Below are 11832 nucleotides of genomic sequence, written 5' to 3'. Positions count from 1 at the left end.
CATAATGGCTGCACCAATCTGCAGTCCCACCAACAGTGCACCAGGGTTCCCTTTTCTCCACAGCCTCGCCAGCTCTTGTTGTTTGTTGATTTATTGATGATAGCCATTCTGACTGGAGTGAAGTGGTATCTCATTGTGGTTTTTATTTGCATTTCCCTAATGATTAATGAGGTTGAACATTTTTTCATATGCCTGTTGGCCATCTGTATGTCCTCTTTAGAGAAATGCCTTGAAGTAATTCTTTGTAAGCCAATATGTGTGACTGTTTTTATCTGTTCAGCCACTCTGTCTTTTGCTTGGAGAATTTAGGCCATTTACATTTAAAGTAATTATTAATTGGTATGGACTTATTGCCATTTTATTAACTGTTTTCTGATTATTTTTGTAGTTCTTCTCTGTTCCTTTCTTCTTCTCTTGCTCTTTTCTCTTGTGCATTGGTGACTTTCTTTAGTGTTATGTTTGGATGCATTTCTCTTTATTTTTGGGGGTACCTGTTACAGGTTTTTGGTTTGTGGTTACCGTGAACCTCACATATAACTTATGTTTATAGTAGTCTATTTGAAGTTGATGGTCTGTTAAGTTCAACATAGTCTAAAAACACTACATATTTTACTCATTCTCCCCACATATTTTATTTTTGATATTACGTTTTACATCTTTGTGTGTGTATGTATATGTCCTTAATTAATTATTTCAGGTACATATGATTTTACTATTGTTGTCTTTTAACCTTCATACTAGCTTTATAATTAGTTCATCTACTACTTTTACTAAATGCTTGCCTTTACAATTGAGTTTTTTTTCTATATTTTCTTATTTTTAGTTCTGTCCTTTTATTATTATTATTATTTTGCTTATAGAAGTCTTTTTAGCATTTCTTTTTGTGCTGATGTAGAAGTGATGAGCTTTTTAAGTGGTGATGAACTTTTTAAGTTTTTGCTTGTCTGGGAAATTCTTTATCTCCTTTACTTCTGAATGACAACCTTTCTGGGTAGAATGTTGTTCATTGTAGGCTTCCCTTTTACTACTTTGACTATATTGGACTATTCCCTTCTGGCCTGCAAAGTTTGTGTTGAAAATTCAGCTGACAGTCTTATGGGAGCTCCCGTGTATGTATCTATCTGCTTTTCTCTTGCTACTTTTAAGATTCTCTTTTGTCTTTAACTGTTGGCATTTTAATTATGTGTCTTGTGGATCTCTTTGGGTTCTTCTTGTGTGAGACCCTTTGTGCTTCCTGACTTGGATGTCTGTTTTCCTTCACCAGGTTAGGGAAGTTTTCAGCCATTATTTCTTCAGATAGGTTTTCTGTCCCTTTCTCTCTCTTCTCCTTCTGGGACCCCTATGATGAGAATGGTAGTACACTTGATGCCCCACAGGTCCCTTAAACTATCCTCATTTTTTGAATTTCTTTTTACCTTTTGCTGTTCCAATTGGGGATTTCTACTGCCTGTCTTCCAGTCCACTGATTCATTCTTCTGCATCATCTAATCTGCTGTTGATTCCCTCTAATGTATTTTTTTTTGCATTTTAGTTATTGCATTCTTCAATTCTGATAAGTTCTTTTTTAATATATACTTTTTAATTTTTTTGTTGGCATTCTCCCAGAGTCTATCTATTTTTTTCAATTCCATTAAAAATCTTTATAATCATTGCTTTCAACTCTTTATCTTGTAGACTGTTTCTGTTTCATTTAGTTCTTTTGCTGGGGTTTTGGCCTGTTCTTTTTTTTGGAATATAATCCTCTTTTGCCTACCTCTTTGTGTTTGTTTCTATATAGTAGGTACATCAGCTAGTCTTAACAACGTGGCCTTATGTAGGTGTCCTGTAGCATCTGGTGGTCCCTCCAAAAGTCACCAAAGTGGTGACTGTGGTGTGTCAGGGGTATCTCTTGTGTGAGTTGCATGCACCCCCTTGTTATAGTTGGGCAGTGATTGTTACAGGCACGTCTATGGATGGAGTTTTCTCTCAGGCCAACTGGCTGTGAGGACCAACTGCTGCAGTCCAGCTGGTGTGTGGGGACTGGCCCCATTGAGCAGGTGCTGCTTTTGAGGGGTTCCAGTGCTGACCAAGGCCACCTGCTGGGTGTGTTGATGTGGAGCTGCCTGGATGGGAGGCGCTGGTGTGTATTGAGGGTGGCTGCCAGGCGTTCAGCGTCTTGAGCCATTTGGGAGGTACTCTGGTGTGTGCCAAGGCCAGCCATTAGGCATGCCTTTCTGCAGCCTCTTGGGAGGCGCTTTGGTGTGGGCTGAGGGCAGCCACTGGTTGTGTAGGAACTGAGGCTGCTTAGGGGAGGCTGTGGTGTGGGCTATGGCATTGCCAGTGTGACAGGGTTGTATCTACCTGTGGGAGCAGAAATACTGGAATGGTGTACTACTTAACATGGTCCTGGGCTGATGTTGTGGCTGGAACCTATTTGTGTCTTTAGAGTGAAGCTGTGAATGAGGCTGGTGTTGCCCCAACAGTACTGAGGGCATACTCAGTGAATGAGGTATGCCCATCAGATGATCACTTCTTAAAGAGCAGGTATTTCAGAGAGAAAGAGAGAAAGTGAAGAGACAGGGAAGGCAGCCCAGAGCTGGTGGGCAGAGTCCGCTCTCCTGATACCAGAGGGCTCCCAGGTTCCTTCAGTGCCTCTTCTGCTGCCCTGCCTCTACTGCAGCCCAGAACCTGATTCTCTGGGCTATTGGGGACAATACGCACTGCCTCACTGGGACACAGCAAAGGATTAATTCTAACCAAACTTAAGCCCAAGGTCCTTAAATCCTACATAGCAGCCATTTCCATGGGGGAGGCCTTTAACACTGATTTGAGGCCCTCTGAAGGAAAAACGTTCTAAATATCTGGGTAGGAAGAATACCCTGGCCCCAAAGTATTTACAGTAACCTAAAATACAAAATAGAAAGGACATGAGAGAGAGGGGACAAGAGGAAAAATATATTGAAAAAAGATTTACAACCAAACCCAACTGGAAATCTAAAATATGTTAAAAATTTATATAACAAAAAAAGATAAAAGGGCATGCCTTGGATTTGGCGCCTCTAAAAATTGATTTTGAGTTAATGTCACCATTTCCCATAATGTAGTAATTCACAAGCCTCCATGCAATTACTCAATGCTAGGTTAAATTACAGTTATACCTGGGATCTCAGTAAATTGAAGCAAGGTCCCCCATGATCTTAGGGAAATTACTGAATATAATATAGAGGACAAAATGGTGTGTTTTGCCTTAACCATCAGAATGCCTTACTTTGCCTTATGATCATAACAGTCATACCCTAAAATATCCCATAATGAGCAGGAAAGCTCTAAACTAGTAATTCATAAATGAAAATTAAACAAAAATATCTTCGCTACTTCCAAATTGGCTTCACAAAGTGAGACTCCATGGTCCTTAGCCTTTAGTAAAATTAGTTAATATGGCCTGGTCTCAATTTAACAGGGCTTACAGAGATTGAAAATTGTTATAAGAAACCTTTTAGGAAGAAGTGATTCTCCCCACTGCTTCTCCTTTGAACAACTGAATGTGACCTGTTCTTAAACCTGGAAAGAATGAGTGACACCTCACACTGGATTATCACAACCTTGAGGCTGTGGTCACACCAAAAATATTCCTACACCCAGTCCCCAGCGTTATGGAAATTACTGCCTCCATCCACTCAGCAACGAGTACACATTCTGCTCTCATAGATTTAGGTAAGTCTGGTCTGCTCAGTGCCTATGTCAGCAGCCTCTCAGCTGCAGCTGGCCTTCACCTCTGAAGGGACGTGACACACCTTTACCTGGTTCCCCTCAGAGAACCTCAGCACCATTACCACCACACAGAGTCTCTGCAGGCAGGATCTGAGCTGCGTTTACCTTGCTCCAGAAGAACAGGTATGACATGACATTCATGACGTTCTCCTTTGTGGACATTCGTTTGATGCTTAGGACACACATATATTAAATAGGGGCTCACAGAAAGTGAAGGGGACATTGCTCAAAACATGAGACCTTGATGCCTTGGTTCCTTTTTTAAAAATTATTTTGATAAAGACCACAGCCTTCCTGACACCATGAGGAAATAACTAAGGACCCCCTCTCAGCACCCACAACATTGTGTAGATTCTTTGGGTGGTTAGGAGGTAACATAGTTCTTGTTTACACATTTTATTTGAACACATCATGCCGTTACTTTCAAACTGCCCCACCTTGAATGGGCACCCCTACCATAGAAGGCTCTAGACTGTTTAAATTGCCATGCTACAGGCACACCTGGTAGTGTCCTCAGAGACTTCTTCCCTATAAGGCTTCTGAGACCACCTCTCATATCTCCTGCAGTTATCCATGATGGCCTTTCATTGTAATGTCTGTCCTGCTTTCTTCTTAGTTATGTTGACTAGCTGTTTATCAATTTTATTAATCTTGTTTAGGAACCAGCTTTTTGTTTTCATTTTCTTCATTGATTTCCCACTATTACCTTGATTTCTAATTTTTATTTCCTTTATTTTGCTTACTTTGGGCTTAATTAGTTCTTTTTATTGTTTTGTAAGTTAGATGTTTACATTAATGACTATCAATCTTTTTTTTTTTTTTTGGTGTAGTTGTTTAAGGGTATAAATTTCCCTTTGGGCATTAGTTTGCAGCCCAAAACCTTTGATAAGTTTTATTTTTATTTCATGTAGTCCAAAAAAATTTTTAAATTCTCGAGACTTCTTTGATTCTGTGGCTTATTTAGAAGTGTGTTGTTGAATGTCCACATATTTGGGGTTTTTTCAACTATCTTTCTGTTACTGATTTTCACGTTAATCTCTGTGTGGTGTGAGAACATATCTTGCCTGATTTCTGTTCTTAATTTGTTAAAATGTGTTTTAAATCCCACAGTGTTTTCTGTGGGACTAATATCTACCACTGCTTTTACATGTTTCTATGTGTTGTCTTTATTTACTTTCTTTTCTGTCTTCCTCCTTTTTTTACCTTATTTGGCTTTAATTGAGCGTGTTCCCTGATTCTTTCATTTTCTACTCTCTTAGCAATCAATTACACATATTTTAAAACTGTTTTGGTGCTTGTCGTTTAGTTTTCAATATACACTTACAATGAGGTCACCACCTCTCAAGTCACACTGTATCACTTCACTGATTGTGCAAGTGGCTCATACCACACTATTCTCAGTCCCCGCTACTGTGTCCCTTGTCACATTGCTGCCATTTATTTCGCTTATTTATAAGCACATAATTACTAAATATATTGTTGGCTATATTATTTTAAACAAAATATCATTTGTTATATTAATTATGATATGAAACAAAGGGTATTTTACCTTCATTTATTCCTTTCCTAATTCACCACCTTCATCATTTACATTCTTTCTTATGAATTTTTTAACATTTCTTTTAGAGTAGGTGTAGTCGTGACAGATTCCCTCAATTTTTTCTTAGAAAGCCCTACTTTATTTTTGAAGGATAATTTTGCTTTACACAGGATTATAGGAGAGTGGTATTTCCCTTTTAAAACTATAAAGACTAGTTGGTTGGTTGGTTGGTTGGTTGGTTTTTTGGAGGTTTTTTTGTTTTTTGTGGGTTTTTTTTGCCACATCTACTGCAAGGATGAAGACCATTCTCAGCAGTCAGACATCAGACTGTAGACATTCCAGAAAATGTGGACATCACTCTGAAGGGACACATAGTTGTTGTGAAGGGCCCCAGAACACCCTGTGGAAGGACTTCAATCACATCAATGTAGAACTCAGTCTCCTTGGAAAGAAAAAGAAGAGTCTCTGGGTTGACCAATGGTGGAGAAATAGAAAGGAACTGGCTCCTGTTCACACTGTAGTCATGTACAGAACATGATCAAGGGTGTTACATTGGGCTTCTGTTACAAGATGAGGCCTGTGTGTGCTCAATTCCCCATCAACGTTGTTATTGTGGAGAATGGTTCTCTTGTTGAAATACAAAATTTCTTGGGTGAAAAATAACATCCACAGGGTTCGGATGAGGTCTGGTGTTGCTTGTTTAGTATCTCAAGCCCAGAAAGATGAGTTAATTCTTGAAGGAAATGATATTGAACTTGTATCAAATTCAGCTGCTTTAATTCAACAAGCCACAAGTTAAAAACAAGAATATCAGAAAAAAATTTGGATGGTACGTATGTTTCTTAAAAACAAACAATTCAGCAGGCTGATGAATAAGATCTAAGTTGTTCAGCTATAGAAACACCAAGAGGTCGAGTGATTCCTCAAACTTATCTGTGATATTTTAAAGATACAATAAAAGTCATGTATTAAAAAAATAAAATATTATAAAACTATAAAGATTATACTCGACTCTCTTTTTGCTTGCATGATTTCTAATGGGAACTGATTTAATCCCAAACTTTGTTTCTCTATAACTAAGTTGTTTTTTTCTTTGGCTGCTTTCAACATATTATTTGTGTCTTTGATTTTTGTCTACAGTGAATATGAGATACTTCATTGTGCATTTTTGTTGTTTTCATGTTTAGTGATCTCTGAACTTCCTAGATCTACAGTGTTCTGGAGTCATTTTATCTATCTGGAGCTATCTATCATTAGTTTTAGGAAAACCCGAATGATTATTACTTTACTGGTTCTCCTGTTCCTTTTTTTTCTTTTCCTTTAGGTATTCTCATGACGTTTATTTAAGTTTTCTGTTTAAAGAAGGTTATCCTAGGATTCATGGATATTTTTGTTCTTTTTTTTTTTTTGTCTTTGCATTCGATTTTGCTGAGATATATATTTTTTTAGTACAGGCCATGTTAAGAACAGAATATTTGGGCCATATTTCAAAATGCCATGTTTATTTTCTCTTTCCCAATTTTGGAGACACCAAGTTGCCCTGTGACCTAAATTATCTGATAGATCTAAAAAGAGAAGCTCATTTCAAGTTTTTCGCTTTTTTATTGTAGTATTGGAAATAATAGCTTCTAATAAATGCCAGACCAGACACTGGAAATCTCTGACTTTAGTTTGATGATTGATGGCTGACAACTTTAAAGCCTCACCTCTCCTCCTTGCCCTGTGTCCCACATCTGTACAAGGTGATAAGAAAGCCTTCTCCCTCCTTTGTGATAGCAAGGGATTAAATACACACAAGCTCCTGCCCTTGTGTGTGAACGCTCACCCTAGCCCAACAAATCCATGCACTTTTTTTTTGCCCTGTAAGCTATTTCATCCCTTCCTGAGAGACCTGCTTACTATCCTGAGACCTCAATTATGGAATCAATAACCCCTTTCATACCCTAGTGGCCAAGTGTGGGGTCATCAGCTGAGCAGTTTGCACGCTCAGGAGCTGAGCTCTCATGCTCCTTTACTCTTTTTCTGGACATGACTGAAGAAAGGAGGGTATTATCTAGAGACGTAAATACTTACCTTGTGTTACAATTGCCTACAGTATCCAGTATAGTAACATGCTATACAGGTTTGTAGCCAGGGAGCAATCCACTATACCATATAGCCCGGGTGTGCGGTAGGCTATACCACCTAGGTTTGTTAAAGTACACTCAACGTGTTCCCACAATGATGAAATTGCCTAATAATACGTATCTTAGAACGTATCCCCATAGATAAGTGGTGCCTGACTTTAACTTTCTAGCCCATCATATTGGACAATAGAGAAAGGAAGAACAGTCTGTAATATTCCACAAGGAAAAAGTAGTGCTTGTCTATAAAAAGATTGTCATTCAGCCAGCAGCATCTGATGACTTTTAATGGCCTGGGGATCTTTAGGATGATACGGCCAGCTGGACCTTGCTGAAGCTGGCATTGTCATAGGCCGTCTTGCTCTCATATTTGGTGATAGCAATAGAACAAAAAGCTTCTAGTCTTTAGTATGTATTCATTGAAACCTCATGCAGAGTTGACCCTCTGCCTCATGGAGTACTGTAAATAAGATGAAAAAATTTTTTCACATGGAGCTGATCATCTTAAAATGATAATGTTTGTTTCATTTACATAGCATTTCTGTCTGTTCTAACATGCTGTGAACCCTGCCTTTAGAAGAGTTACATAAAATATAGTATAATCATGGTAAAAATGTATAAATAATTTCAATGTGTTTTTGATGGCGTTAAATTTATGAGAAAGTAATTGTGGACAGAGTGTAAGTTTCTGATGACTAGTCATAGGCTCAATGTTTGGAAATGAGAAAGTCATATGTAACCTTCCTGTTAATGGAGTATAGATGTTCAGGGCAGTCAGTCTTGTAAATTTTACTATACACTTATTTGTGGTGTTTAGGACTCAGTGGCCTTTGAGGATGTGGCTGTGACATTCACCCTGGAGGAGTGGGCCTTACTGGATCCTTCACAGAAGAAGCTCTACAGAGATGTGATGAGGGAAACCTTCAGGAACCTGGCCTCAATAGGTATGCATGACAAGTTACCTTCACTTTGTCAATTAGAGGACAACTATTTCTTACCCATTAACATTGTTCTAATGTGTAATGTGGGAGGGGAAGACACTGGGCATGGTCACAACTCATCATAGAACTAGAATCTAATAATTTCTGTAAAATTTCTAATACTTTAAATCATATTTCTTGGTCTGCGTTTTAGGGAAAAAATGGGACGATCATCACATTGAAGATCAGTACAAAAACCAGGGGAGGAAACGTAGGTGAGTCACACAATAGAAAGCAGTGTCTCAGGTGAGAAACCTGTTATGCTATGGAATTTTAAAAAGAATCAACCCAAACTACTTGTGCTTCAAATTAATTACTTTCAGGAATTTTTTTTTACCAAATTGCTTTCTTATGTATGACATAAATGTTCAGTGTTTGCAAAATAGTTTACATGGAATAGTTTACATTAATGAAGTCTATATATGAATGTCACTTTTTTGTTAATAGCAAGGCTGCAGTTGTCTTGCAAAGTATTCATTGTATTCAATTTCCAACAATTTAGACAAGGCAGAAAATCTATACTTTGCTGTAAACCATAAAAATGCAGTTCAGATATTCTAATAAATATAAAATCATAAAGAAATCATTAATATTGTGCTTTTTGTTTTTTATAGATGTAATATGGCAGAGAGAGACTGCGAAGGGAAAGTCAGTAGTCAATGTGGAGAAAACTTCAGCCTTATTCCAAATCTCAGTCAGAAAAACAAAACTCTTCCTGGACTAAAACCATGGCAATACAGTGTGTGTGGAAAAGTCTTCACATATGATTCATCATATAATAGGGACATCAGATGTCACACTGGACATAAGTCCTCTGAGTATCAGAAATATGGAGAGAAGCCATATAAATGTAATGTATGTGGGAGAGCCTTCAATTTTATTCAGTTTTCTGAAAAACATGAAAGAAATCCCAATGGAGATAAATCGTACAAATGTAAGCAATGTGAGAAAGCCTTCATGTGCCTCAAAAGCCCTCAAAGACACATGATCACTCATACTGTAGATGCTCCTTACAAATGTAAGGTGTGTGGGAAAACCTTTAGCTCTTCAACTTCACTTCAAATATGTGAAAGAACCCACACAGGAGAGAAGCCCTATGAATGTAAATTCTGTGGAAAAGCCTTCCGATATTATAAAAGTTTCCAAAGACATGAAAGAAATCACCCTGGAGAGAAACCCTATGAATGTAAAAAATGTAGCAAAGCCTTCAGGTATCCCAGCCATCTTCAAATACATGAAAGAACTCACACTGAAGAGAAACCCTATGAATGTAAGGAATGTGGCAAGGCCTTCAGATCATACAGTTCCTTACAACCACACGAAATGACTCACACAGGAGAGAAACCCTATGAATGTAAGGAATGCGGAAAAGCCTTTAGATATTATAGTTCCTTACAAATACATGAAAGGTCTCACACTGGAGAGAAACCCTATGAGTGTAAAAAATGTAATAAAGCATTCAGTGCTCCCAGTTGTCTTCGAAAACATGAAAGAATACACACTGCAGAGAAACCCTATGAATGTAAAGAATGTGGGAAAGCTTTCAGATTTTACAGTTCCTTACAAACACATGAAAGGACGCACACAGGAGAGAAACCCTATGAATGTAAGCAATGTGGAAAAGCCTTGAGATATTACAGTTCCTTACAAATACATGAAAGGATACACACAGGAGAGAAACCCTATGAATGTAAAGAATGTGGAAATGCATTCAGATGTAACAGTTTCTTAAAAATACATAAAAAATCTCACACTGGAGAGAAACCCTATGAATGTGAAAAATGTAGTAAAGTATTCAGTACTCCTAGTAACCTGCGAATACATGAAAGAACTCATACTGCAGAGAAACCCTATGAATGTAAGGAATGTGGAAAAGCCTTTAGATATTATCGTTCCTTACAAACACATGAAAGGACGCACACAGGAGAGAAACCCTATGAATGTAAACAATGCGGTAAAGCCTTCATTTGTCGCACCACCATTCAAAGACACATGAAAATGCATACTGGAAACACACCGTATCAATGTAAGGAATGTGGGAAAGCATTCACCTGCCTCAGTTTGTATCAAAGACATGAAAGGACTCACACTGGAGAGAAACCGTATGAATGTAAACAATGTGGTAAAGCCTACCGAGATCACAGTTCTTTACAAAGACACGAAAGGACTCATACTGGAGAAAAACCCTATGAGTGTAAGGAATGTGGAAAAGCCTTCGTTTGCAACAAAATTTTTCGAATACATATGATGAGAGTGCACACTGCAGAAAAACCATATAAATGTGAAGAATGCGGGAAAGCCTTCAGTCATCCCTATTCCTTTCGAAGGCATGAAAGGACTCACTGGATAAAAACTTACGAATGTAAATAGCGTGGGAAAGACTTCAGTTGGCCCACATCCTTACATGTGAAGACTCTCCTGAAAAGAACTAAAAATGTAAATAATATGAGAAAGATTGATGTAAATTAATGTAGTTATAATGTTCTAGAAAACTTTCAAGATTTAAGGGTTGTTATTAAAATTGTAAATAAATTGTGTTTACCAGGTTTCTTCCTTTAAGTGCATCATTGGACACGGGATTTTTACTACAACAGACCCTTGAAAAATGCAAGGGTTAGGGGGAACTACTGCCCACATAGTCGAAAATTTGTGTATAACTTAAGCCAGCCCTCTGCATAAATGAATACCAAGCTGAAGATTGAAAATACAGTTGACCCTTGAACAGTACAAAGTTTGAAACTGCACAGGTTCACATTTTAAATTCCATGTAAAAGTGGACCTGTGCATTTCAAACTCATATTGTTCAAGTGTTAATTGTAATTAATTTTAGAAATAAATATTGAGGTGAAATAATTCTGCAAATTGTCTTTCAACAATTGCATAACATAAATAGATAGTGATTTTTCATTAAATCCATTAATATTGTCTCTTTACATTTTTTTAATTCCTTTTTAAAATTTGTCTCTCTACATTTTGAAGCTTGTTAGATCTGTGGGTGAATTCAGGTTTACTTCTAATATGAATTAGGTTTAATTTTTTAATGATGTTTTATTTGTTTTGTGTTAGGGGGCCATTGAAAATATTTGTTGGGATTTTCCTATTGGTTTTGTGACAATTCCTAGATAACCCTATTCCACTATATATTTTATCCCTTTCTTACTGATACCCATCTTCCTTTTGCAGAGTGATGGGTATTAGATACTTTTTCCATTTTCCTTTCTAATAAACAGTTGGAATAAATTTTTAAGTACATCAAGTTTTTGAAAGATTTTAGTTTCATGTGAATTACTATTTTCATATTCGGGTCTTTGGTTTTTGTTTTTTCTTCTGACTGGCATTGGTAAACAGCTTTTGATTTAAGAAGAGCCCTGTGATAGGAAAAAAAAAATGTTGGAAATATCACCCTTATGGGTAATGTTAGGAGCTAGGTTTTCCAGAA

At 37.4% G+C, this 11832-nt stretch overlaps 1 protein-coding gene across 1 annotated transcript in view; it reads left to right on the top strand.

Annotated features, from left to right (window-relative positions):
• LOC109391582 (zinc finger protein 709-like) overlaps positions 1–11503 on the top strand; it is a 19838-nt gene extending 8335 nt beyond the window's left edge. Inside the window, exons 2-4 of the mRNA XM_019659221.1 lie at positions 8231–8357; positions 8548–8608; positions 9008–11503. Coding sequence (XP_019514766.1) covers positions 8231–8357; positions 8548–8608; positions 9008–10763 — 1944 coding nt within the window. The 3' untranslated portion in view covers positions 10764–11503. The remainder of the gene's footprint in view (positions 1–8230; positions 8358–8547; positions 8609–9007) is intronic.
• The last annotated feature ends 329 nt before the right edge of the window (positions 11504–11832 follow it).

This window comes from Hipposideros armiger, unplaced genomic scaffold (genome assembly GCF_001890085.2).
Source record: "Hipposideros armiger isolate ML-2016 unplaced genomic scaffold, ASM189008v1 scaffold_298, whole genome shotgun sequence".
Taxonomy (NCBI): domain Eukaryota; kingdom Metazoa; phylum Chordata; class Mammalia; order Chiroptera; family Hipposideridae; genus Hipposideros; species Hipposideros armiger.
This window is presented reverse-complemented; position numbering and strand designations above follow the sequence as displayed.